Genomic DNA, 26235 nt, shown 5'->3' with positions numbered 1-26235 from the left:
AAGATGAGATTATACATCTATCTGAAAAGGATGCATTATTGATTTATTAAGAATAAATGAATACTATTTAATATAAATGATTTAGCTCATGCACACCACCAGGAAACCTTCAGCAATGTTGTATTTCAGTTGAGTAGTGTTTATATTCAACATTCTGGGGGAAAACCCACAACGGAACAAAAATCACAGAAAATCTGACAATTGTTGCTGCATTAATTTATTCATATATTACACTACACAGAACAATAACACTGTTAAATACCAGTATGGAAAATGTTTACATATTTAAACCATAATAAAAATTGGTGTAATTCTATGTTAAAAAAGAAACATTTTTGTATCCCTTTTGAAATTTAAATGGTGGCATTAATGTACAAGACCCTTAAAACTGAAAATGTAAGGCATACTCGGGCTGCGAACATATCTGAATGTCGAAAATATGAATGCAATTTCAATAAATTAGAGGACAACAGCCAACAAGAAACCCCAAAAAACATAATACAGCCATTTAAAAATTAATCATATTTCTATTCTCCGAGCAGAAAACAAAACTTAGAAAAAAAAGTTTTTTGTTTTTTTTTTACATTATAGTTTAAGCAAGTCTCTTTTGTGTTTGTGATAAGGGAGATACCCTTGGTACATGATCTGTACTTACTGAGCTCTATCTGCATAAGGTAGTGTGATCAGACTGGGAATTGGTTCAACAAAGCCAGCAGAAGGAGAGAAGTCTGTTTGCTTGTATGCAGAATATCAAAACCTTCTCAAACATTGCTTTTCTTAAATGCAAGAGCAATAAAAGCAAAAATATACATATTAATCATAACATAAATAGTGCACATAGAATCTTTTTGCTGTTGCAGTGGAGTATATTAAGCAATAGGAATTACTCTTCCTGCATGTGTTATATAAGTACTTTTCAGAGTAAATAGCTGAGGGGTAATACTTTAAAAACTTTGCAGTGGACCATATACAACATGTATTGAAGGAAACTTGCCACAATTTTGTTTGGAATCTGTTACTTTACACAGACTCAGCAGATAATGTCCTTTATGAGAAACATAAGCTGCTACAGGACTGACTATAGGATAAATATATTCTATAAAAATTTCATATTGCCCTTTGGGTCTTAATATATTCATTAGTGGATTGTGTTTGCCGGTACACTCTAAACTTTGAAAGTTACAGTAATAAATGGATAGGGGGCGCCAAGAAACCTTTACTCACTCTTCAGATTAATCTAAGTTCACAAATGTTCCAAAGAACATCTTTAAGAAACACAACCTATGGACACTGGAATTTTTGGGGGAGTGGGGGTGAGGGCTGCAAGTTCCCTCATCTTACAAGCAGATGCATTCTCTGAATTATGCAAGAGTGTAATATGACATGATTGGTTTAGATTGGAAGTGTATGTGTATAATGTAATCAATTTCCCTCTAGTTCCATCACTAGAACTGTTCATTTATTTACAGGTACAATTCATACAACACAGAAGAAAAGCAAATTCTATGGCAGAGAGCTTTATCCATTGACATGTGCAAAGATATACAAAGACATGTGCGGAGATTTAAAAAATAAAAATGATTAATTGACGGTTTTGATCATGCTTCTTGAACAAATCTGCAGGTTGGCATTGCTGCCTGGGACCTTTTCATTCCAATGTTATACAGAATGAACGTTGCATATTTTTCATAATTCCACGGTCACCGCCATGCTCAAAATGCTAAATGGCCCAGTGTGACAAAAAAACAACAGAGTACTGAAAGGAAATTTGAGACAATCGCCCATTACATTCTGTAACAGAACTGCAATTTTACACTGATCCATAACTGAAAAAAAATGTTCCTCCTCATTGAGAGCTTTGAGCTTCCATTTTACTACCGTTAAAATATTAATCTAGAATTATGACTCCGGTATTCCATTGCTTCTCTCACACACGTACACATTTTGATACCCAATAAATTTAAATTTAGGGGAAAAAATCATTTCTAATTTGCATTTTTTTGCCACATGCAGAGTTCAGAGAATTTTTCAGATTTGGTATACCAAGTTTGGTGTACCACATACTGGTGAAAAATATGACCACTGTGCAATTATATCTAAATGTTTGAAGAGAAAGATCCTAGCAAATTTAACTAGTAACTAGTACAGGGGTGGCCAGTCTTATCCACGAAGGGCCAGAGCATATACAGGTTTCTGAGATAATCTTTAGGTCAGCGGCTCAAACCCAGGTGTGAGGACTCTTCAGCCAATCAGTCCTCTAATTACGTGATTTAATTATAGAGCTGCAGCAAAAACCCACATACACACCGGCCCTTTCAAGATAAGATTACCCACCCCTGAACCAGTAGCATTTGCCAGAGACTTTAAGGTTTCTTTTTTTTAACCTTAGTAAATCTTGCTCAACTTGGCTATAAAAGCTTTAAATACATAATGTATTATTTTTACCTATAAGTTATCAACTACCAATTTCTATCTTCTTTACACCATTATCATAAAAAGGTGTGTTTCTGGATTTTCAAAGACTAAGGTTGCTGAACATTTCGCTTGGGGAAAAAAGCAAAACATTTCTTTTTCATTTGCCAGCAGCAAATGGATTTTAGGCAATGCATGCAATGTATACCATTCACACCAGTAGGGGAACACACAATAGCATTTAAATGTTTAAATCAGCCACAAATTCCCTCTGATTCCTTTGTTGTAAAATAAACTTCTAATGGACTGTTCACACACATCTGGTTTTGCTATACCCACAGGAGGTAGGCTACATAGTACCAAAAACCAATTCTTTCATATTACATATCATACATTCAAGTCTCACAAACCTCAAGTGATTCCCCTTTGTGAGGAGTGAGTCCCTTTGAAGTTTTCTTAAACAGGGAACTGTTAAATAGTGGAAGCAGCAGGAGTTGTACACTGGGAAGCAAATCCTAAATTAAGCATCTAAACCCATAGTCAAGGCTACTTTGGTTTAATCATGATTTAGGACATTTTTATTTATATATGTCAAAGAAAATAGTTACATCAGACTTACAATTTAGTATTTCTATAACGATGGAGGAAAAGAAAAGTATCCTTCTGTCAAGCGGAAAATTAGTTACACTTATACAATCTTCTCCAAACAGTTATTTAAATATTAACGGAATTTAAAAATCTTCATATGGGGGGGGGAGTAAAAAGTGCAATCTCTTAGTCCATGCTACAGTGATACTTTCAGTTTAATTCTTACAGATACCCAGAATACCCTGGGGCACCAACCAGCTGGATAATCCTGAACCGTCACGGTTTTCAATCCTGGCTACACACACTCCCTCACTCCTGGTCCATTTTAAAACTTGTACAGATACACAGAGCCTTGGATAAAAGGAAAACACGATCGGCTGAAAGGGTGACTGGCTTCTCATTGTTGCTTGTTCCCAGTATGTCTGTGTTTCAGAAGTAAAAATGTTTCAGCTATTTCCATGGTTGTTTGATGTTTTTTTCAATATATATGTTATAAACATGGATTCTACAGTGTTGGCAAGAGAATGATGCCAGGCAGCCCTCTGTCTGATTCCTCCAAACTTTCCCAACACTAAGAGTGTGTCTCCACTCACTTCTGTTTTTTCTTTTTATGCAAGTTTTGTACTGATATTTTTTCATGTGATCATCATACAGGTGCCCTGCAACCCCCTACCTCCCCCACCCACCCCTGGCTCACTGTTGCCACCCTAGTGGCAAAGTAAACTCACTGCAGATGTGGGGAGTGACACAAACTACTGGATCTGACAGGCAGCAGAGGAGGTGGCCTGGCAGCAGGTGCAGGTGGGATTGACGGACTTCGGTGGAATGAGGTCCAGGTCTTCATCGTCTGGTATTTCATCTAGCCGATATCCATCTTTCAGCAGCTGGATATTCAAATCCTGGTTGATCTGCTACAAAGGCGAAAGGAAATTCCCATATTGATAACACTGCATCAACTGTCTCTATCCTTACAGGTAAAGAGTACGTCTGCAGTGAAGCACATTTAGCCATTGCTAAGTGTATACTGATGCATCAATTAATGCAGAGTTTAGGATAGAAACCAACGGTAAATGGCATCAAGACCTTAGCGATAAAGGCCTTTGCACAGATGGCATGTTTTTCCTGGCTAACACTCATTCAAAATGTGCAAAATTAAGGAGCTTTGAAATTAAATGGATCTAATATAGCTGAGGAGGGTGCTTGGTTTTTTAAGCTAGCTAGCATTTACTGCCTTCATGCTAGTACCGTCATGCAACTGATGTATTAACCATGTCAACGTTATTTTGGAGGGAAAACTGACCGAGGTTTCAGGCAGTCTTAATTGCTACAACACGATGCATACCTGTAATATACCTATAAACACGTCAGTACAGTTGAACGATTCAAGTGTATAGCTACCTGGCCATTCAGAAATCTCACCTCAGCCGAGGAATACCCTGATGAAGAGTATCTGGACATGTCAAAGTCATCATCACTGAATGGCAGGGAATAGAAACAAAAGTCATTTTTTTAATTATTTTCTCTTCTACTGCTGATAGTTTTTTTCAGGGAGTAAGTATGCAAGAATGACATACAATAAATTAATTGTTTTACTAATTTTTTCTAAATCTTTACACTAATTGTATTGTTTACATCCAAATCCAGGAGAATGTATTTACATGACTTGATTGTCTTTCACCCAAAGAAAGGAACTATCAAATATGCAATCCTCAGATTATAAGGAATCAGACATGATTTGTTAGTCATTAATCTAAATATATTATTTTTTTAATTGCGCGTGAAGCATTCAGTAAACAGGCTCTACAAACACTGCCTGTAGTCTGGAATATATTTTTAAAGGATCTAGTGGATGAATGTTTTACTTCTTCTTTGACCAAAGCTAGATGCATGACCCTGAAGTGATCTGAAACAATGTATTCAAAAGACCCAAACTTTTACGTTTCCTAAAAGCCCAGTTATATCAAAAAAATGATTTTTAGATTAGGAACTTCATGGTGGTCATGGGAAGGAGATGCTTTACTACTAGGGGACATGGAAACAACCAAAAGGTTTCGGATATCAACCAGATATATGTCGCTCAACTAAGGAGGACACCATTTCGTCAAAAAGGAATAACATCCATCCATTTTCCAAACCGCTTATCCTACTGGGTCGCGGGGGTTCCGGAGCCTATCCCGGAAGCAATGGGCACGAGGCAGGGAACAACCCCGGATGGGGGGCCAGCCCATCGCAGGGCACACTCACACACCATTCACTCACACATGCACACCTACGGGCAATTTAGTAACTCCAATTAGCCTCAGTATGTTTTTGGACTGTGGGGGGAAACCGGAGTACCCGGAGGAAACCAAGGAATAACATGCAGACATTTAATAGATACAAGATCAAACATCACAATATGTATTAAGGGCTGCGGATGCATCCTAAATTAGAAACTTTATTCAGCAAGAATGAGTCTGATACCTGTCTGTATCCAGTGCTACCAATGGCTTCTCATCTGGGCTCTGGTCTAAAGAGGAATAGCCTTTATTGGGAACGACCAGCCTGTTTGGAAGCGACAATAATTAGACAGTAAATAAACCAATACAAGTAGTAAAGATTAAAGGGAAAATGATGAGATCAAAAGTAAATAACAAAAACTCCCTGTAGATCTTTCACCCCCCAACAGTTTAAAGTACTATTTGAACCATTATCAGTTTCTGATGGATTCTTTGGCTCTTACGTCCAGTAAACATGCAAATCATTACTGCATGACACATAACACTGCCATTCATTTTTAAATCCACAAATGATTTTAATTCATACGGCTACTTCCACATTTATCTGTTAATTGCGCTGCAGTAAATGACGATGATGTATGCTATGTATCTTTTAGTCTGCAGCAAAAGGGGACGTGAAATGAAAACAACAGGCCTCACCGTGTCCTGGCCATAACATTGTTCTTCTTGGGCTGCTGGTTCACTGGACTGCCCACATTCCCGTTCTTCAGGGATCCCTTCCTGACCAGCTCTCTCTGTTTCTCTACCAGAGGAAACACTGTCGTTAGACCAAACCTATTCAGGCTTCACACTGTAATGCTGCCACAATGTTCACGCATCAAGATTGTTACCGGATTTTCTGTGATCTCTTTTCAAAACGCACATGAATATATTTCGGGAAAAATATGTAATTGCGATTTTTCTGACAGATATTGCAATTACGATTTGATTTGCGATATAACATTTTAATATGTCAAGCTCCAGTTCAAGTTCATATTAAGTGTGTAATACACTTAAGACATACGACACAGCATTATCACATGATACCATCAAAATATTAACTAGTCTACATTCTAATGCAAGGATGAGAACTTAAACATATGAATTTCTTCCAATATGTACTTATTACATTTTAAATTAGCAGAGAACAATCAAGCATATAACAATGATCACAAAAGCTACCTTAAATTAAATAATAATGATAAATAACAAAACAATTCCAGTTAAAAGAAACAAATATAAAGATATTGCAGGGAACGCTGCTTGGACCCTTAATAACAGTAGAGCCACAGTTTTCCCACGCCAATGAACGTCAATCTACAGTATAATCTCCGAGTAAGACGTACTTCGGTGTATGCAGCCCTTTGTTTGCGCTAATGTGCCATTGGAGTTAATAACAGCTGAAAATCTAACGCTCTCAACCAAAAAGCCGTAATGTTCCTAAAAGAGGGGCTGCTCTGTCCTAAAATCCTACAGCTGAAAAGTTTTCAAACGCTTTATGCATTTTATAAAACGCTGTATAAACAGATCCAGTTTATTGGTGATTTCATGTTGGTCGAAGTTTCCGCTTTTGCTATATAAATTAATGTTATTTTTTTATACAAATCAATTCTGGTGAAATAATAAAAAATGTACCTTTCCAGGGTTTGTCAACTCTCACGCATCTGGCGTGACAGTCACGCTCAGGGAAGAAATCTTACGGCATATAAAACTCCATTATAAACCTAAAATTAACTACATCAAAAGCGTTGGGGTAGATTACAAACCCCGCAGACTATTTACAGTAATGAAACTATTACATATATGTAAATGCATTCGAATATGTATGCAGACTTGAATCTAATTGAAAATCTTACTCCAGACTGCTGACCAGTTGGCAGCCCTGCATTTTATTTGAAATGAAAAGTAAAATGTACTGTTTTCGCAGGAGCGTCTTGTCATTCCTTTTGCGTTTTTACTCCGAAAAATATAAAACAAATATGAGAAAACATAAGTGTCACTTGTTAAATCTTTTCGAAATAATAAGACCGCCCATAACCAACTGTAATAGCAATTAAAGTGATCAGTTCTTTTGGTATTTCCGTTAAAGCGATGCTTTTATTTTATTACCAGTGTGGAATTAAGATTAATTTCACAATATTAATCTATAGACACCAATACTTAAATCAATGAGTACTAAAATATATGACTGTATTATGGGTTTTGTCTTTTTCGGGGTGACAGCAACTCTGATGCCGTGAGGATTACTGACTATTCCACTGTTTTCTTGATGGCTGAGCGGTATGCTACTGCGACTTCCCATTAACAAAAACGAAGAAGAGCAGAAGTACGTGCGTCTGGCGGTTAAAGGAGGTCGCGGCGAAACTCTGACCATGAAATAAGTAGGTAATTCACTTATAGCTCAGCAGCAGCATCAATATTTTTTCGCACCACAAATGTAAACTTGTTCCTCGGGTTTCACATGGTTGCTGTTTGTGGGCGTATACCAGTGGCTTTTGGTCACTTTTGATTGGCGAGCGTGACTGGAACGCGAGGATCACAGCACCTCTGATTGGTGAGAATGACTGTCACACAAGGAGCACAGCATGAATTTGTAAGTCTGTTCTCCTGACAGTTTTAAGCCCCGGGTCAGACATGCTGTATAATGCATATCCTAAATCTAGCCTTTGCCATTGGCTAATCGCGTTGTTTGAAATTGCGATTTCGATTTGAACGATAAACCATTTATCCCTTGTTTCGGCATCGTAATGCATTCTATAACACGAAAATACACATAACTAATAATTTACCAAAAATTAAACATTATAATCCCTGGAGAGTCAAAGCATACGCATGCATATCAGCAAAAACAAAGAAATAAACGCATAACCGTGTTATGGCAGCCGAGTTTGTGATGTTATAGAGCCATATCATGTTCTTGCCCAAACATGTGTGTTTAGTGAAAATTATATTTCTCTCTTGAAAGACCAATACAAAAATTACACATGCATTTCATGTTTTTGGAAAGAGATTTTATTTGACATTGTCAAAACCAACTGTGCAAAGCTGCCCCAGTCCCCCATATTGTTCTTCAATTAATATTAAGTCGTTTATATAAGATAGCTAATTATTGCTGCTGCTGGCAATTATCCCTATTATTTTCCTCAATAATCAATTAAAACAACTGGTCAGAGGTGGAAAACAAGGAGCTCCAGTAAGAGGCTAATATCTTCCCACTATTACAAGAAATCATGCAATTAAGTCTAACCCAACTTAGGCCACCTCCACCTACCACCAATTTCTCCCTTGCAGGAATAGATCAGGATGGACCTTTCCGATTTCTTAACACAACATAAAACAACCTCTGCACAGGATGTCTAATCTGTAAGCCAAACATCTTAGCATTAAATCCTAATAGTCATCCATCCACTTTCCATACCCATTTCTCCTATGCAAGGTTGCAAGGGTCCAGATTCTACCCCAGAAGCTACCCGAGAAGCTACGAGTGCAAAGCAGGAAATAACCCTAGTTGGGGCACCAACCCACTACAGCAAACCGTAAATATTAAACACTAAAATGTTCATTCCCAGTTCATTATCCAGTACAGGGTTATGTTGAGATTGAAGCCTTTCCCATGAAGCATGGGGCACAAAGTGGTGGACATCCTGGATGGACTGCCAATGGAAACGGCACACACACATTCAAAATGGCAATATGGATGCCAGTTTCTCATGGTTTTGGATTGTGCATGGAGACAGGGAGAACTAACAATCTCCACACTCAGAGCTGTGAGTAGGAACCACACCCACAACAGTGGATGTGAGTGTACAGGGCTAACCACTGAGATGTGATACTTACGTCTAAGGCTGACGAGTCACCAGTTGCTGACAGTTGGGTTGTTCATACTGCTGACTGAAAAGCAGCATGACATCAAACAGCACAAATGTAGAAAACCCATTTAGAACTACATTGTGTACTGAAACATTTATCACGTTTTCCTGTTAGTCAATCTATCCCCTCTCCATGGTGCTGAAACAGAGGCAATGTAATATAAAATGTCATGCTTGTCAATTTATATGTTCAAGGGCCTCATAAATAAAAATATCAGAAACCTGCCACACAATTTCATGGGCCAAAAACAACTAGATGAAAAACACAATAAACTGGTACCATCCATCTTCAGGGTTTTCATAAGAACATACATAAGAACATAAATTTACAAACGAGAGGAGGTCATTCGGCCTATCAAGCTTGTTTGGGGAGAACTTAACTAATAGCTCAGAGTTGTTAAAATCTTATCTAGCTCTGATTTAAAGGAACCCAGGGTTTTAGTTTGCACTACACTAGCAGGAAGACTATTCCATAATCAATCTACACGCTGTGTAAAGAAATGTTTTCTCAAATCCATTTTAAAATGTTCTCCCACTAATTTCCACCTATGGCCACGACTTGTAGTATTTAAGCTACATACCGTATGTGGAAACTAATATTACATTAGTTATGGGGGTCTTGCTCTTCTCAAAGAAATTTGTAACCTGAACAGGGTAAGACTTAACCATCACATAGCTTGTGGCCAACAAAAGCTAAGTGTCTGCTTCCCATGCTAAACGTGCTGAAATGCTGAACACTTTCCTTTGAAATGTAAAAGAGGTGACCAGAAATGTGTAGCTCATAAGGCAGCGTATTTGCAGGTGAATTGCTGAACATTATTCGTCACCAAATTCCTATAATTCGACTCAATCATACCTATCTTAATATTGTCTATATAACCTTTTGCTGCTCTAATGTTATTTGATATTATTTTGGGGAGACAAATCATATCTTGTGATCTACTCACAAGATGATATATCAGATGGTAGTGATGATGACATTTGAGAATTCATCTGTGCCTGTTACTGCACATACATTACTATGGATGCTCTGATGATCGACCAATAACTGGAAATGGCTGGTTTTCACCCTGATGGCTTCTGACCAGCAACCAGCCAATCAGTCTAAATATAACCAATTGTATGAGCTGATGTTTTCTCCATAGAAACGTACATGTAAGACAAATAGAACATTAGAAACACGTGACTAAGAATAAGTGTGGTTAAGTCAAGCTTCCAAATAATGCCGAGTTACAACTGCACTATTTAACATTTGTAATTAAAATAATAAACAAACTGGCAACCATCAACTACACGCTGCCTGGGCATTCAGAATCTAATACAGAACTACAATGAAAACACAGACGTAAAACAAAGTGACTTCAGCCTGCATAACATCTCAGTGCTGTCTGTATATCTCACTTGTCAATTATTTGTCTCAGTCAATTTTTAGGAACTAAAAATGTAATTGATCTTTTTTAACCAATTAGCTAACTTGGTGAAAAAAAAAACAAATGTACCATCAGACTGCTAAAATATTTCACGTTTCACAGAGTAAACAACACATGGTTTGAATACACTGTCCGAATACGCAGAATAATGTTTACATCATGGTTCCAAAGCAGGCTGTACTTTCAGCGGAAATGGTTTGTATTTTCAAAATCCAACATAAACCAGCCTACTGAAATTTGCAACTTTGTACGGATACTCTGTGTACAATTTTTTTCACCACCTGAAATGTTAGCACTCGCAAGGAAATGCATGGATTATCTGGCCATGCACAGCGTCTTCAACATCTACCTAAGTAATTAAACACTTCTTACTAACAATTAAATAATAAATGTAAGATTTTGAATTTAATTGTTTTATTTATGCATTTTATGTTTGTATTTGTTGCAAACGGAGTGCAGAAATGTGCAGATATTGACCCGCACAAAACTTTTGAAACTTTAATAGTAAAAAATAAAGCACTTCTCTAAAACGAGTCAGATTCTATGTACAGTATTTCATATTCCTTAATAATTAAGTGTATTATTATAATGCCACAAGCAGTAAGTGCAGACTTGCTGGTTAAATGGTTATTGAACATTACTACATGTATTCCAAAAAAAAAAAAAAAAAAAAATCACAATATTGTGGATTGTGGCCATAACCAAAAATCCTGTGATATGACATTTTGGGGGGGGCGGCATGGTGGTGCAGTGGTTAGCACTGTTGCCTCACACCTCTGGAACCCGGGTTCGAGTCTCCACCTGGGTTACATGTGTGTGGAGTTTGCATGTTCTCCCCATGTCGTTGTGGGGTTTCCTCCGGGTACTCCGGTTTCCCCCTACAGTCCAAAAACATGCTGAGGCTAATTGGACTTCTAAATTGCCCATAGGTGTGCATGTGTGAGTGAATGGTGTGTGAGTGTGCCCTGTGATGGGCTGGCCCCCCATCCTGGGTTGTTCCCTGCCTCGTGCCCATTGCTTCCGGGATAGGCTCCGGACCCCCCGCGACCCAGTAGGATAAGCGGTTTGGAAAATGGATGGATGGATGACATTTTGGCCATATCGCCCACCCCTACACCAAACTCATTTAAACTCATTCCATCCAGTTGTGTCCCATGCCGCTCACCTTCTCTCCCCCCAATAATATTTTGTGATAGGTATGCTAAAAGATTTATGAGAAACATGCCTGTTTGTTCAGAGATTTGTTAGTGTTGGACTAACATTTGCAGTAAGATGTGAAGAAAACGTTGTTTGAGTAACTACTCCAAATACATTTGGAACTACCTACCGTAATTTAATTTGACACCCGTGAATTCATTTGTTTTTTTGGAAATTTTATCCAAAATATTATGCTTGCAGAAAGCGAAATTCATTAAAGAAGTGTTTAGTCCGCTAATTATTCGATATCAGCAGGTCAGGCTTAAAAAAACAGGCAGGCAAACAAACAAATAAACACAAATTAAATCAGGATCAGCTAAGGAAAACGCAATTGGTGCAATGATGGATTCTATTTTCTCTCTGTCCCGAAACACAGGACTAGACCCTGATACCGGATCCCGTACTATTTCAGGCTGAATGGGCCCTTTTGCCATCTCTTTCATTTTCCCTGCACTGACATTAAATGCCTGCCTTTTGTTTTTGTTCCTCATCAGCCTATTATTGAAACTCCGGTACCAAAATGAAGCCCCTTTCCCTTCCTTCCATCCCAGTATCCTGTGGTTCTGTTCACCATCCCGCTAGCAGGAAGCGCTACAGTGGCTTATTTTCAAAGCAATGATCAGTGTGACGGGGGAAAACAGCCCCTTAATCCAAAAATATACCTTATACTTGTGTGAAAAGCACCCGTGTCATTATACATTAATGCATTTTCTTCCCGGTAGATTGAGCAGGCATCTTCAATAAACAGAAATTATATGGAGAAAACTGCAAATAGATTACTTTTATATAATTTTGCTTTAGGCATTTGGTTAGTTCATCACCACTTTTTGATATGTACAAATGTAATTAATGTAATATACAACATAGTAAAATACAACAGCTATAGATACTATGAAGTTTTGGCAGAACACTGACAAAAATGAGAATTATATTCTGCTTTTGTACCTATAAATTTACCTTTAGAACAAGCAAAATGTGGAAAAAACGTATTTCATAAAAATAAAGGAATAGATTAAAATGATTTAAATCAGATGATTTAATTAGGGGGCTTTGAGAGAAAAATAAACCGGTTGAAAAGGGACCCTAACCAAGCATAACTAGTCAAAGATTAAAATATACGGTACGGTTCATCTTGTACTGTATTCAGCGTATTGCTGTAAACATTATTTACCATAAAATACATTGAAAGGCAGAAGGCTGAACAGGAGAACAGAGTTACAGACACAGATGGCTTAATCTGCAGAATGAAAATTTTCTACTGAGAAAAAGATTCAAAACAATAGCAAAGACAAAACTGCAGTTGTTAATCTAGCCTCTGCAACGGTTTCGAATCCAGCCGTAATACTTTGGTCTTCATGGCACAGAGGCATACAGATGCTTCTTCACACACACACACACACACACACACACACACACACACACACACACAGATTCAGCACGACACATAACCTAAACGGAGTAGCAAGAACACGAACAAAGCTCACCCCTAATGTGACGCCCTCCCCAGACAGGCACTGTGCCACTCTCACCCACTGTCAAGTCAAAAAATTCAGGTTTAAACCAAATCCACCAACGCCGCCACATGACCAGCATGCACTGAGAGGCGAGCGGGGGAGAGGCACCGTTTGTCTGACAGATCAACGCAAATCCTATCGAGCGTGGAGTTCTGTGCTACAGATAGAAGACATCATCGCCCGATACCTTGAAAGGACGACTTAAATTAACATCAGAACATGTTCATTCTCACCACATTAGACCTCGGTGATGCCTTTTACCGACACTGAATCTAAATGCTTTGAGGTTATAAATGTGGCACTGGTGTCAAACCCACTCAAACACCTTCTCCTGGTCGAATTCCAAACATTACTCATGGTCGACGTGTTTTCCACAACTGTCTTTCCAGGCACACCGAGGAACTAGGCAAAGTGATTAATGTGCCCAAAGCTCTCCCTCAACCTGACAGCTAACACACGACAGAATTTAATATTCCACGCAGAGCCAAGCCCCGTCCGTCAAATTTGTTATAACCTGAAAGTCGGCCATTAATTCAAAAAAGGGAGATTAAGAAACAGGCAGCACTGCGTTATCCTGCAAAGTGCTCCGTTATTAAGCCATCGTTAACGATAAGGAACAGACAGAACTCGTCCACAAGGCACAGCGAGCTCACCTATTTTCATCTGTAGCGGGGACGGTTTGTAGTTCATAGCTACAGACTCCCCTTCCCTCGTGTCAGAGTCACCTTCCAAGGTGGAAGAAGTCGCTGGGTCCTGGAGACAACAACAAAGGGGAAAAAAATGTATAATCACTCTGAGAACAAGTTACCATGAAGGCAAATAGCAAAGTGATGCTAACTGGGAACTTCTTTATTTAAAGTGAAGTAATTAAAAACTATTCAAATACATGCAGAGCATTTCATCTGGAATAACAAGTTTTTTTTTTGTATTTATATCCACTATGAATTCTATCTCCACCGCCTTTATTTATATCGTTGTTAGTGCCTTATACTTGGATTTTTAAACCCAGTTGAGCCATGTGAACTGGTGAATAATGGTGTAATGGTTCTGAGAACGAGACCAAAACCACGGTATAAATAATAATAAATATTGCTAGGTTCACACTACAGGATTTCAGCACCAACGTTACTGGGGTTCACTTGATGCTGGAAAATCAGCATTGGATTGTTATTAGTTCAAAGATGCACCTGGACAGAGTCACTGATGAATTACAGATAGCAGTCAGATATCTAGCAGGCTAAATATCCGGACCAGTCTACAACTCCAAATCCTGTAGTGCGAAAAGTGTTGCAATTGGCAACAAGTGTGGGGACGAGCTACAGCCAATGAAAGTACAAGACACAGAATGAGGTGAAACCCAAAGAAGGAGGTTAAAACAAAAGGTGTACATAGTTCAGTTAATTTAGAAACTGTTCTTAGTGTACAGGGAAGAAAAGTAGAGGTATTCAATGAAAGTTTACATTTCACACACTTGTGGTTAGTTGTAGCTTTAAATTGAGATGGTGCAGGAAAAGTCTCTGCACACAATTACTCATTCATGACAGCTCTGTGCCAACCTCACGCATGTCAGTCTCTTAAAATCAGGCTGTGTGGGCAAGAATATTAGCAGCACCAAATGTGAACTACATAATTTCAGTAACCTACATTTAAATGAATGTTTACAAATAGTGTAACTCTCATACACCTTGAAGAATCGCAATTTCTAACAGAACTGATTTCCTGCCCCACCCTGCATATTTTGAAAATATCACAGATCACGCCTTTTTTATTGTCTGTGTGTCATGCAACTATTTTGGTCCAATCATGATCAAGCAGCTAAGCCTGTAGTAATAGCTAGGCTAATTTCACTAGCTCAAGATGAATAATAACAGTTGTTTGGCGATAAGTAAAACCCAGTCATTTCCCCCCGCCCCCTAGGTATGAACCGGACTGTGGATTTGGAGACTCATTACACCCCTACTGGTGAGACATGGAACAGTCGCAGGGTGGAGGTTGTAGACTTCCGTCACTGGGCAAATGATTCCAGGTTAGAGGAACTGCTGCAAACACTGGTTGAGCTTATAGAAGACAGTGCTGTAGGAAGGTTGTGGGAGGGTTATGGGGAGTATGGGAGCACACTGAATCTCCCCCCCCCCCCCCCAAAAAAAAAAAAAAAAGCTGACACCATATTCTAGAGTAAATGTATTAATAAAGATTGAGGCTTCAGTTGTCAAAGGCTTTGCAAGTGGCTTCCTGCACAGATAAAATTCAAAAGAAATACGTCATTAGAGACGTTTATAAGCACAGAACGGTAGGATGGTTTCTTTTGGGATTTAGCTACAGATTCTTTTAAGGTTTAACACTAACCAGGTTTGCACATGAAGAAACAAATAACTGCATTGAAAAGTTCTGTCCTTCAACACTTCACATTTTAGAGCTTAAATATATAGTTTTAATTTTATGATTATATTATTGTCATTATTGTGTTCAATTTTACCATGTAAAATATACTGCACTATACTTCAGCTGAAAAACAAGAATGTGAAGGTTATTTTGTGAATGTTACCAATATAATACTAGTAGTGAGGTATATTTTATATGGTGACGTAAAGATCAAACAATATTGATAATACTGTATTTATAGAAGACCAACTAAGCAACAAACTGTACAGCATAAAATATACAAGATTACAGTTAGAGAATTGTTACCATAAATCTTGGAGTCTAACATGAGGCAGATGCATTAACTGCCAATCAAATTCTCTAAAGCTCAGTTTTGCAAGTGTCACATTGTACAAAAAAATCCTCTAGTGCACAAAAAGCTCACGTGGAGGCAAAATTATTGGTTGCCATTAACAATTAATCCCAAATTCTTTGTGCGAACTCTACATGTCAGAGTTATCAGAGTTACAAAACACAGACATTCTGCAATTCTGTTTGTCTTTGCTCTCTCACATCCTTTGTCTGTGGTGATTCTCTATTTAAAGCTTAGCATCTTACAATCATCATGTGCTTCAGAGAAAGTCATCCCAGATTCCCAAAGTACCAAGCTGGTACCCAGTTCCATTTCATATTTGAGGTTCAAAGGTTGAAATCAAATTCAAAAAAGTAATATGACAACACAGCAGATTGTTACAATCAGCATACTAATTCTATACATTGACACAAAATAATGAAACTCAGCCTCATTTCAAAAACTAATTATTAACCTTAGGTGAACAGCAAATTCAAGTTAAGATTAAGGGATTTTGCAGAAAACCACAGATTCATCCATCCATCCATTTTCCAAACTGCTTATCCTACTGGGTTTTTATTACTCTGCACACATGTGACCCAGGCGGAGACTCGAACCTGGGTCCCAGAGGTGTGCGGCAACAGTGCTAACCACTGCACCACCATGTCGACCCACCGCAGATTCAAATCGACAATAAAAAAATAAATACATATGGAACTAACGGATTAATGCTGAATTGGACGTTGGACTTTCTGACCAAGAGACCTCAATCCATAAGACCAATGTCTTCTGATTGTTATTCGAGATTATAATCAAATTTACAGATGATCAGTGTAACAGCTGAAAATGGGCACACTCATAAGATAAGCTTTATTGATCCCAGGGGAAATTCTTTAAAAAGATAAAATAACAAGAAAAAATTTAAGTAATAATAATGGATGCATATAATGGAGACAAATGGAGAGAACCAAGCTTTAATTGCAATCTAGTAGGAATAATAGATGTTTGTGGGTAGCAACACTAGAAATAAAAAGTATTTAATATAATATACAAATCACAAAACCATCAAAGAATGATTTAGACAAAGGATAAAGGTTATGACAGGCTAAGAGAACGCATGCAGAGCTTGTGCAAAAGCAGCAGCAATAATCTTGAAACTGATTTTTTAAACATATACTAGATGCTCTTGAGAAGGAACAACTTTCCAATTGCAAAGGTTGCTAAGTTTTGTTTCTTATGATAGAGTAAAAGATGGTTTCAGCAACGCTTAAACTTCCTTGTGCTATAATGTCTGAACAGCATGACAAAGCCTGATCTCTAACCCATCCACCTATCGTGGTCCTTGTGGTGTGAGAATACCCCGCCTTGCATTGTGATGATGTCATTACATGCTGACATCAGTTTTTACACCAACAGAAAACCAACACAAGCAGTACCAACCTTTAGATTTTTATTTTTTTTTTAAAGCACCAAATGCAGTGGAAAGCGCAGTATTGTGAATTTCTTTTTGAACTAACATAGCGTCAGCTTGTGGCAAATAAGGGACATGGAGCAAATGAAAAAGCCACAAGTTGTGAATTTCCAGAGTTCTTTTGACAGACAGAACTGAATAAAATATGCAAGTTTTCATTCATGATAAGGTCTAACTTTGTTTATTATGACACTGCAACTGAAACAGGGTGAGCATTTAATATGTTTTGTTTGTAACAGTGACACAACACACTTAATTCCTACATACATCCATTGGTTAATCTATTTTCTAAAACTCCTTATCTAATACATAGTTGCAATAAGCCTGAAAGCTATTACAGGAGGCACTGGGCAAAGGCAGAATTCAGCCTGGATGACTGCCACTTCATTACAGTGCACTCACTCAAACACACGAGCACACAACATGACATCACTGCACCCAAACTGAACAGTGTAACCAGTGGAAACCCAGATAAGGAGGTAAAATTGTGAGAATTGAATCCGCAACCGTTAAGGTGCTAGGCCGCAGTACTACTCACTAACACACCATGCTGCCTATCCTTGAAATGATCTACTGCACGTATTCCCCACATTGGAAGAATTTAAGCATGTCCTACAGTCAACAAAATCAGCGTAACTGTAATGTGACTCAACCTCAGCCATCTGTGGTCTTCCTCACCCTTCGCATCTACAATACTGTATCTCGTTTTTCTGCTTGTGATCAGCTGACCCATTTTCCACCCGAAATCTCAGAAGTTAGATGGTAAAACATTTTCATGAAACCACACACACACACACACACACACACACACACACACACACACACACACACACACACACACAGGTTGTAATTATATCTTTGTGGGGACTCTCCATTCATTTATATGAGGAAAACTCTAATCCCAACATGATGACCTTAACCCCTACCCAGCCCTAACCTTAACCATAAGTAACCAAACAAAACGCAAGACTTTGCAAGACAAGGCATTTTTACTTTTTTGACTGCGTTCACAGATCTTTGTGTGGACATGAAAAATGGTCCCCAAAACATCAAAAAACGGGTTTTTATTACATTGTGAGGAACATGATCCACACACACACACACTCAAATTACCAGCAGCTGTAATAAAAAGTCAAGAGCACATGCATTTTAAATTGTTTCCTGTGACTTATTCATTCAAGTGGATTGTGTTTCCAAAAGAGCTGAAAATGGTTTTGACACTGGTAGATGCAGAATCTTAGCAGATAAAACACTATTATTCTGTCTGTCATTTCATAGCTAAAGCCTACAGCACAAAAAAATCTGGATGTTAGATAATTCTCAAGCAAGCTATACTAAAACAATACAGTCATAAAATGGGCAAAAGCCTGTACTTGTCATTAAAAGCTATAATGTTCTTAGCAACGTATCTGACATTGTGTTAGTGGCGTACAGATTTAATGCAAATAGTCTTCAAAAAGAACTTGATCAATAAGAAAATTAATTAACAATGCCAAAATAATAATAAACTGGCTACTTAGTACAGTACTTAAATAAAGCCAAAAACAATGTTTACAATTAATATTAAACACGTTCACAGAGTCATCTGTAGTAGAGGTAAATTTTACTTGAAGGAATCACTCCAATACAAAACCAGCTGAGTGACATTTAATTATGCTGAATTCTGTTATCGCCTTAGCTTAAGCCAGCTATCACAAAAGACTTACCATGCATGTAAAACAAATCTTAGATGTCCAATCAGTACATTAGAATCACAACAAACACCCACAATATCTGTTATATCTATATTATATTACTGAAATATATATCTCAGTGTCATTATCACTAATCATTCTCTACAACACAAAGGAGGAATACCGCAATGGTTAAGCCCATAAAACTACAGGCGGCTTTTTTACCCCATAACTAGTGGATTTTTTTTTTTAAGAATCATAGAGCATAATTACTTCTCACTGGAAGCCTACACTGGTCTGGAGGGTACTTCAGCAGGTCTTGGTATTCCATTCACAAGATGAAAGGTTAACGTTTCCTTAACCCTGGCACCTCCAGCAAATTTCACTGGGGTGGATAGGAGGCGTCTTCTGCCTCATAACAAGTGTGTGACGAGCATCCGAGTCCAAACCCTGTCCCAAATACACAGAAATGAAGCACCCAGACATTTGGAGAAAGTGTTAGCGTATCCACTGGATTTGTTTACCTTCATAATGTTTGATGAGCTACAAAAATCTAACAAAGGTTTACAAGTAGGTCTTGACTTCATGAGCCAATTCATTTCAAATTATCACTCATTAATTGAGATCTCGTAAAGCAGAAGGTGTTTTCCCATAGAAATGTAATAAAAATGACAACTTTGGTTCCAGCCAAAAAAAATTAAATTCTCAAATGTATCAGTAGAATTAACATTTAATAAAAAATATGCACATTTAAACAAATAAATCCTTGGAAGAAAATAAACATTTCTTTTCTAAAATAAACATTCATACTTTGATTTTTTTTCCTTCATGTATCTTATTCTGAGCTGGTGCAGATCGCTCACAATCCGCAAGTACAATTAATCTGGTGTATTACCGGGCTCAGGTTGGGCTGTGAAACGAAGTGGTACAAATCAGGCACCATCATAAAATATGCTGTGAAGTGCAATGCTATGTGCAAGGTACAAATCAGGCATGCAGGGTCAGATATTTTGCAAGCCAAAGGTATCTGAAAAGTTTGTCAGGCCACGGAGAGCATTTTTTGGGCAGCGTGCGTTGGGTCACGTCATTTTTTTGTTATTCTTGTAAAGATATAACCTTGTAAATCGGGAGCTTGGAAAGCGAGAACTAACTGTACTGTATTTGCATGCGAGTTGGTCAGACAACACATAATACCTGGCTAACACTGAACAGCTTTACCTTCAGGCAACTGTACCACACACAGCATGTTTGTAGCTCAAGAATACTGTACATTTAAGCAACCGCTAAATAATTAGCCCAATATTTTTCTGAATACAAATAAATTAATTAAAATCCATTGTCTTTTTCCCCACACAAGAGTTTGTTTGTTTGATTTATGCAATACAAACAGTCAGCGGTTACTTTCGCTAGCAAGTAGGGTATTGGGCCTCTCATCACCAGAACCACTGGGTAGAGGAGTGTGTTCTGCATACAACTGTTGAACCAAGCTGTCATTTTTGCACTCATATTTCTCCTGTTAGCTATAATAAATCGAGCCATTCTCCTGAACCTCTTAACCCTGCCTACAAGTTACACACAGCCACCATTTGCTATGTAAAGGCGGCTGTTTGCGTTAACAAGCAAACATATCCACTAAACTGGCTACTGAGTATAGTACTTAAAATAATCGAGGAATATTTAATAAGGTGGCGTTTAAGGGATTCTCTGGTTACTTTTAAGACTTCTGTGAATGTAGATTGATAATATGCAAATGAAAAGCAGCCACAAACATATTTCATTATATACAACACTAAAAAAAACAGCCTTTTAAAAATACATCTGTTCCATTGTGCCTAATAGGCAACACTACTCTATAAAAGCTGAGAAAAAACATGGGAATTAACCCTCCACCTACATTACACTCTGCTTAACTACAATGTTACACCACCTCCACTAAACAGGATATGCATTGGCGTCACATTCCCACCAGAACACGCCCCTTCAGATGGACTGAGCGGTAAAACATGCCAGAAGACTGCTGATTGCCTTAAATTAAAGGCAGTTGGACTCGACAGGGATCTGTACAACTTACCAAAGTGGACAATGGACATTATGTGGCCAGGAATCGGGTGTCCTGACAACGTATTCTGCAGAAACTTATTTTATCTGGCTTTGTGGAGCAGCCCCATATAAGGGAAATTGGGTTTGTCTAACACACTATCTAACCGCCCTCCACTTTGTGGAACACAAAGCTTATCATGGATGTTTTTTAATGAATGCTGACAAAGACTTCAGTTACAAAGAATATTAATCAAAGGCGCTTAATATTTAATTACAGTCAATACATTATATAACTTAAGGTATGATTTTACCTTTGATAGCTTCTCTTTTCTTTAGTCTTCAGGAGTTTGTAAAAAGTGGTAACTACGTGATGGAGCAGAAATACTTAGTAATAACTCAATTACTAGTGAAGTAATAAGTAGAGAAGTACAAAAATATAGGTGCTAATTGAGATAAAACATCCATCCATGCATCCATTTTCCAAATCGCTTATCCTACTGGGTCGTGGGGGGTCTGGAGCCTATCCCGGAAGCTATGGGCACGAGGCAGGGAACAACCCAGGATGGGGGGCCAGCCCATCACAGGGCACACTCACACACCATTCACTCACACATGCACACCTACGGGCAATTTAGTAACTCCAATTAGCCTCAGCATGTTTTTGGACTGTGGGGGGAAACCGGAGTACCCGGAGGAAACCCCACGACGACATGGGGAGAACATGCAAACTCCACACACATGCAACCCAGAGGTGTGAGGCAACAGTGCTAACCACTGCACCACCATGACGCCCCGAGATAAAACATGTCACAATTCATTAATATCGAACAAACATAATCAGTATTTCACTTGTTATTCATGATTAGTTCCTTCAGTAGTTCCTTCAGTACTTCACAAAGGTTTACAGAATTAACAGATATAGTAACAAATATAGAAACTGCTTGAGATAAAACACGCATCACAATTAATTAACGATAAATTAACATGAGATCAGTATGTAACTAACACTTAGTTTGTGGTTAATTAATAGATAAGTAATAGTATAATGCTCAATTATGGTTGCCCTGTTTCCAAGATTGTACAAATCAATTTAAGAATAAATATGAACTATCAACCCCACAATAGTGCTTTTTCATTTTAGATGCGCTTTAGCAGCATTCAAGACGAACGCTAATGCTGCTACTCAGTCATTTTGCCACTCAGTGGGTGTGAGCGCAGTGACTTCTGCTTACTGTGAAGTCATGCACATACCCTCTATTGGCTTTGGCAGTATAGAGTGCTACCAATGCATTCGGTCCTGTGATTTAAGTTGGGCGGTGCTTCAAATTAGTATGTCGTCAGTGAAGCTTAACTTATGATTCAGGAGGTGGGGAAGCTGATGAGCAGGGATGGGAGACTTGGAGCAGTGTGCAGCTGATTGGGTTAGAGGTCTGTGCCATGTACAGAAGATCATGATTTGAAATCCTGTGACTAGCAGATACTCGTATCACCATTGGGCTCTTAACCCCGAGTGTGCAAGGGATTCTGGGAGACACTGCTCTCAGATCCTCAAATGTGTTTGTCCAAAGTGACACACATCACCTAAATAAGTAAATGTCGAACTACTTTGTCAAGTGTTCCATTGCTGACCCAGCTTATTTTCAAGAGGATTTGAACACTTCAGCTTTGAGCAGCAGATGTCAGATTGATGCTTGCACTTAATTTCACAGAACTCAATTAAATGATAAGGCCTTGGAACCCCATCTGTGGCCGACCAGCCATGATAGATTTATAACATAACAGCAGGGAAGATCGTATCCGGTCTATGAAAGTTTTTCTTGAAATAGTTTGAAAGCTACTGTGTTGTACAGCAAACTTTTTTTCTGCTACAGACACACTGTGTCCTATTTCGTGAAGCCCTACCCTGCAACTGAAGCATATGAATTTCACTGTGATCCTCGAGAAACACCGGGAAAGAAAACCTGAAGGTTGAGACGGACCAAAGGATTATGGGAAAAAGATGACATTTTAAAATAATATCAATCACATATTTTAACAATCCATCCATCCATTTTCCAAACTGCTTATCCTACTGGGTCGCGGGGGGGTCCGGAGCCTATCCCGGAAGCAATGGGCACGAGGCAGGGAACAACCCAGGATGGGTGGCCAGCCCATCGCAGGGCACACTCACACACCAGTCACTCACAAATGCACACCTACGGGCAATTTAGCAAGTCCAATTAGCCTCAGCATGTTTTTGGACTGTGGGGGGGAAACCAGAGTACCCAGAGGAAACCACACGACAACATGGGGAGAACATGCAAACTCCACACACATGTAACCCAGGCGGAGACTCGAACCCGGATCCCAGAGGTGTAAGGCAACAGTGCTAACCACTGCACCACCATGCCGCCCCACATTTTAACAAACAAACATATATTAATCATTTCATAAGTCAAATGAGTCATATTCAATAACGAGTAAATTACAGAATACTCAACTAAAAATATTAATCTATACCTACTTGTGCTATTCAAATGGACATTTCATGTACAGATTTATAGAATGATGGATCGTACTTGATATACCAACGATACAATAGGAGAAGATCGGTCATATGACAAATACCTAGACATCCTGGGCCCTTTTGACAAAATGGCTCCCCCCACAGAATATTACGTATAATTTTACATATTATATGCCCCCCTTTCAAGTGCAGGGCTCCCTGAATCTGTCAGGGTATCCAAGCCTCCCCAAAACCACTGGTATCCAGACTGAGAAGGCCATCTTGAAAAGCTGGGTGCATTTACCAGCTTCACTTCATTCAGAAATATTTTCAAATAGCCTCATAAAATCAGAAAACACACTCAAATGTCAAACTATGACATCATGTCAAAAATTATTTGGGGATATTAATAGAAGTAATTGGAACCACAAAATGCAGAGTCAACTTTATAGTAAAGTAAAAGATCACATGGAGATACAAAAAAAAAAAAGTAATTAACTCCCAGCACCAGGTTACATATCAAAACTAAGGCAGACAAAGATCTTATCAACTCATTAATAAACTTTCAATTAATTGAACTCTATTGATATTCATTGTTAAATTCAAAACGCTTGACACTGTTCCAGTTATGCATTTCAAGGATTAACTTACAAATAATAAATAAATATTACAATTATATTTACAGTGTATTTTAATGCAATTAAAGCACTAAGTCTAATGCATTAAGTACTGTAGAACGAATTTAAAAATCACTATAACTGGGTGGAAATTTTTTAACTAAGGTTACAAGTAAATCAAGTCAACACATCCAAGAACTGAAATTTGAGGCCTTTACAATAGGAACATCACTGTGAACTCATAACCACATCCTACCGGAGTATCTGCATTTCACTCTGGAAACCCAGGCAGGGAAAAAGGGAATCAACTGCTGCTAAAAGACTATTTACAATATTGTTATTTATATGTTAATTTTTTAAAATCTGTCCTTAGTCTGAGCTAATACTTTTTAAACATTTCCTTAATAAAAAAAAATGTGATTTATTTTATTCAGTTTCCAGTACCAATTACTGCAACACTTCTAATCATTTGACCACTACTTAAAACAGCTGTAGCTGGGTCAATTAAAAAAAATAGAATACTAACTGCGGAAAAGGTTTTTAAATATTAAGGGGAATGACTTTCAGTTCTGTTCATTCAAAGACATCTTCGCAGGGGAAGCTCAGTCACAAGGCAGAAAAGAGCAAAGGAGACGTGCAGTACTGCCGGCTGTGAAAGGGAGGTGGATGACGCCGACAAGGAGGGAGGAATCCCTGCTTACACCCTAAAGTGCAGGCCTACAGTCGGGATGCTCCACACAAACTGCCGTCTAACAGGGCAATACTGCAACAGGGAGATCAATGCGGGGGGGAGCGAAATCACAGGTTTATATGGCTGCAGTGACAGATCACCTATATGCACGAGTATAAGTGCGAGGAGCCTGTCGACGTGAAACACCCTGTTCAAGTCAGCGATGCAGACATAAATGTAAGAGGAGGTGATGAAAGGATGCACGGTGCACCGTTAAGCAGGATGGATACCTCCGCATAATTAAGTAAAATAACGACAAATCCCTAAGTGAAAGAATCGCGAAGATGATTTCACTGTCTGCCCACTCACGCCTTTTTGCTTTCTTTTGGTTTAACCCGACACCGTCACATTGGGAACAGCCTCCGCCTAGACGCCTATCCTGGCTGCTCCATCTGGGCAAAGCAAACCCTCCGCACCCCGATGTAAAACAATCTGTACACCTAGGAACACGCACGGCGAAACAATGAAACAAATCTAATATGACAACATTTCGGCAATAATAAACGGAATCCAATACCCGACTCTAGTTAGCAACAACACCGTATACAAAATACACTGGTCACGTTGGTTTATTATTTTTATTTTACAAATTTACTGGCGATCCACACACACACACTAGATGTGGGTTCCCATCGCATCGCACTCGGTTTAGAGGAGCAGATGGTTGCTGATGCGCAACGACACCGTTTTAATATCGTGCTAAGTTTCTGCTTCATTTACGGCCATCAGTCGTTTTCTTTCCACGACACGACAAATAAAATGTTAAGCAGCCAGGCGTAAATAAATGTTTTCAATGGATGCAGCCGTGATGGCAGGCAGCGGAGACGCCGTATAGGAGGCTGCGACCGCACTCACCAGGGGCTGCATCTCCGAGTGAACCGTCGGCACTTGGAATCTATCGATTTCCTCCATCATGTTGGCAGCGCGTTCTTGTGAAAGTTATTTCGTAGCTGCTGATCTACCACGAATGTGTCTATGCGCATACAGGTATATATTACATAAAAACTGGGAATCGTGGCTGATTTTGAGCTAAAGGCGATAGCACGGCTCCGTTTGCTGCTTCATTCCATCCATCCAGCGACGTCTCACTTCCGGGTCCGGCAGCTCCGCTCAGCCTCCGATCTCACGTTATCACGGCGTCGCCTCTGATGCCCAATTGCCCTTCGATTACTTATTCATGAGTGTCTTCGTCTGACTCACTTGTTATTGAATATACGGAGCAGGCAATGATTGTGTAT

At 38.7% G+C, this 26235-nt stretch overlaps 1 protein-coding gene across 2 annotated transcripts; it reads right to left on the bottom strand.

Moving 5' to 3' along the window:
* Nucleotides 1–201: 201 nt before the first annotated feature.
* LOC125722840 (protein FAM219A) lies at nt 202–26235 on the bottom strand. Of its 2 annotated transcripts, none has more exons than XM_048999026.1 (6): nt 25853–26235; nt 13922–14021; nt 5919–6021; nt 5464–5544; nt 4399–4474; nt 202–3911 (listed from the first exon to the last, which is right to left on the bottom strand). In XM_048999026.1, the coding sequence occupies exons 1-6, from the start codon at nt 25910–25912 to the stop codon at nt 3753–3755; spliced, it is 579 nt and encodes a 192-aa protein (XP_048854983.1). In that variant the 5' UTR covers nt 25913–26235; the 3' UTR covers nt 202–3752. The 2 variants fall into 2 exon arrangements, with proteins under 2 accessions (XP_048854983.1, XP_048854985.1); XM_048999028.1 differs by having other exon boundaries at nt 4420–4474.

This window comes from Brienomyrus brachyistius, chromosome 2, assembly GCF_023856365.1.
Source record: "Brienomyrus brachyistius isolate T26 chromosome 2, BBRACH_0.4, whole genome shotgun sequence".
Lineage (NCBI taxonomy): Eukaryota > Metazoa > Chordata > Actinopteri > Osteoglossiformes > Mormyridae > Brienomyrus > Brienomyrus brachyistius.
This window is presented reverse-complemented; position numbering and strand designations above follow the sequence as displayed.

Bases quoted from the DNA above. Each gene is read 5' to 3' on its own strand.
- LOC125722840 (XM_048999026.1), bottom strand. From the start codon at position 25,912: ATGATGGAGGAAATCGATAGATTCCAAGTGCCGACGGTTCACTCGGAG. The intron at 6,022-13,921 runs GTGAGCTCGCTG...TTCCTCTGGTAG, and splicing joins CCCGCTACAGATGAAAATAG to AGAAACAGAGAGAGCTGGTC. The intron at 5,545-5,918 runs GTGAGGCCTGTT...GCTTCCAAACAG, and splicing joins AATGTTATGGCCAGGACACG to GCTGGTCGTTCCCAATAAAG.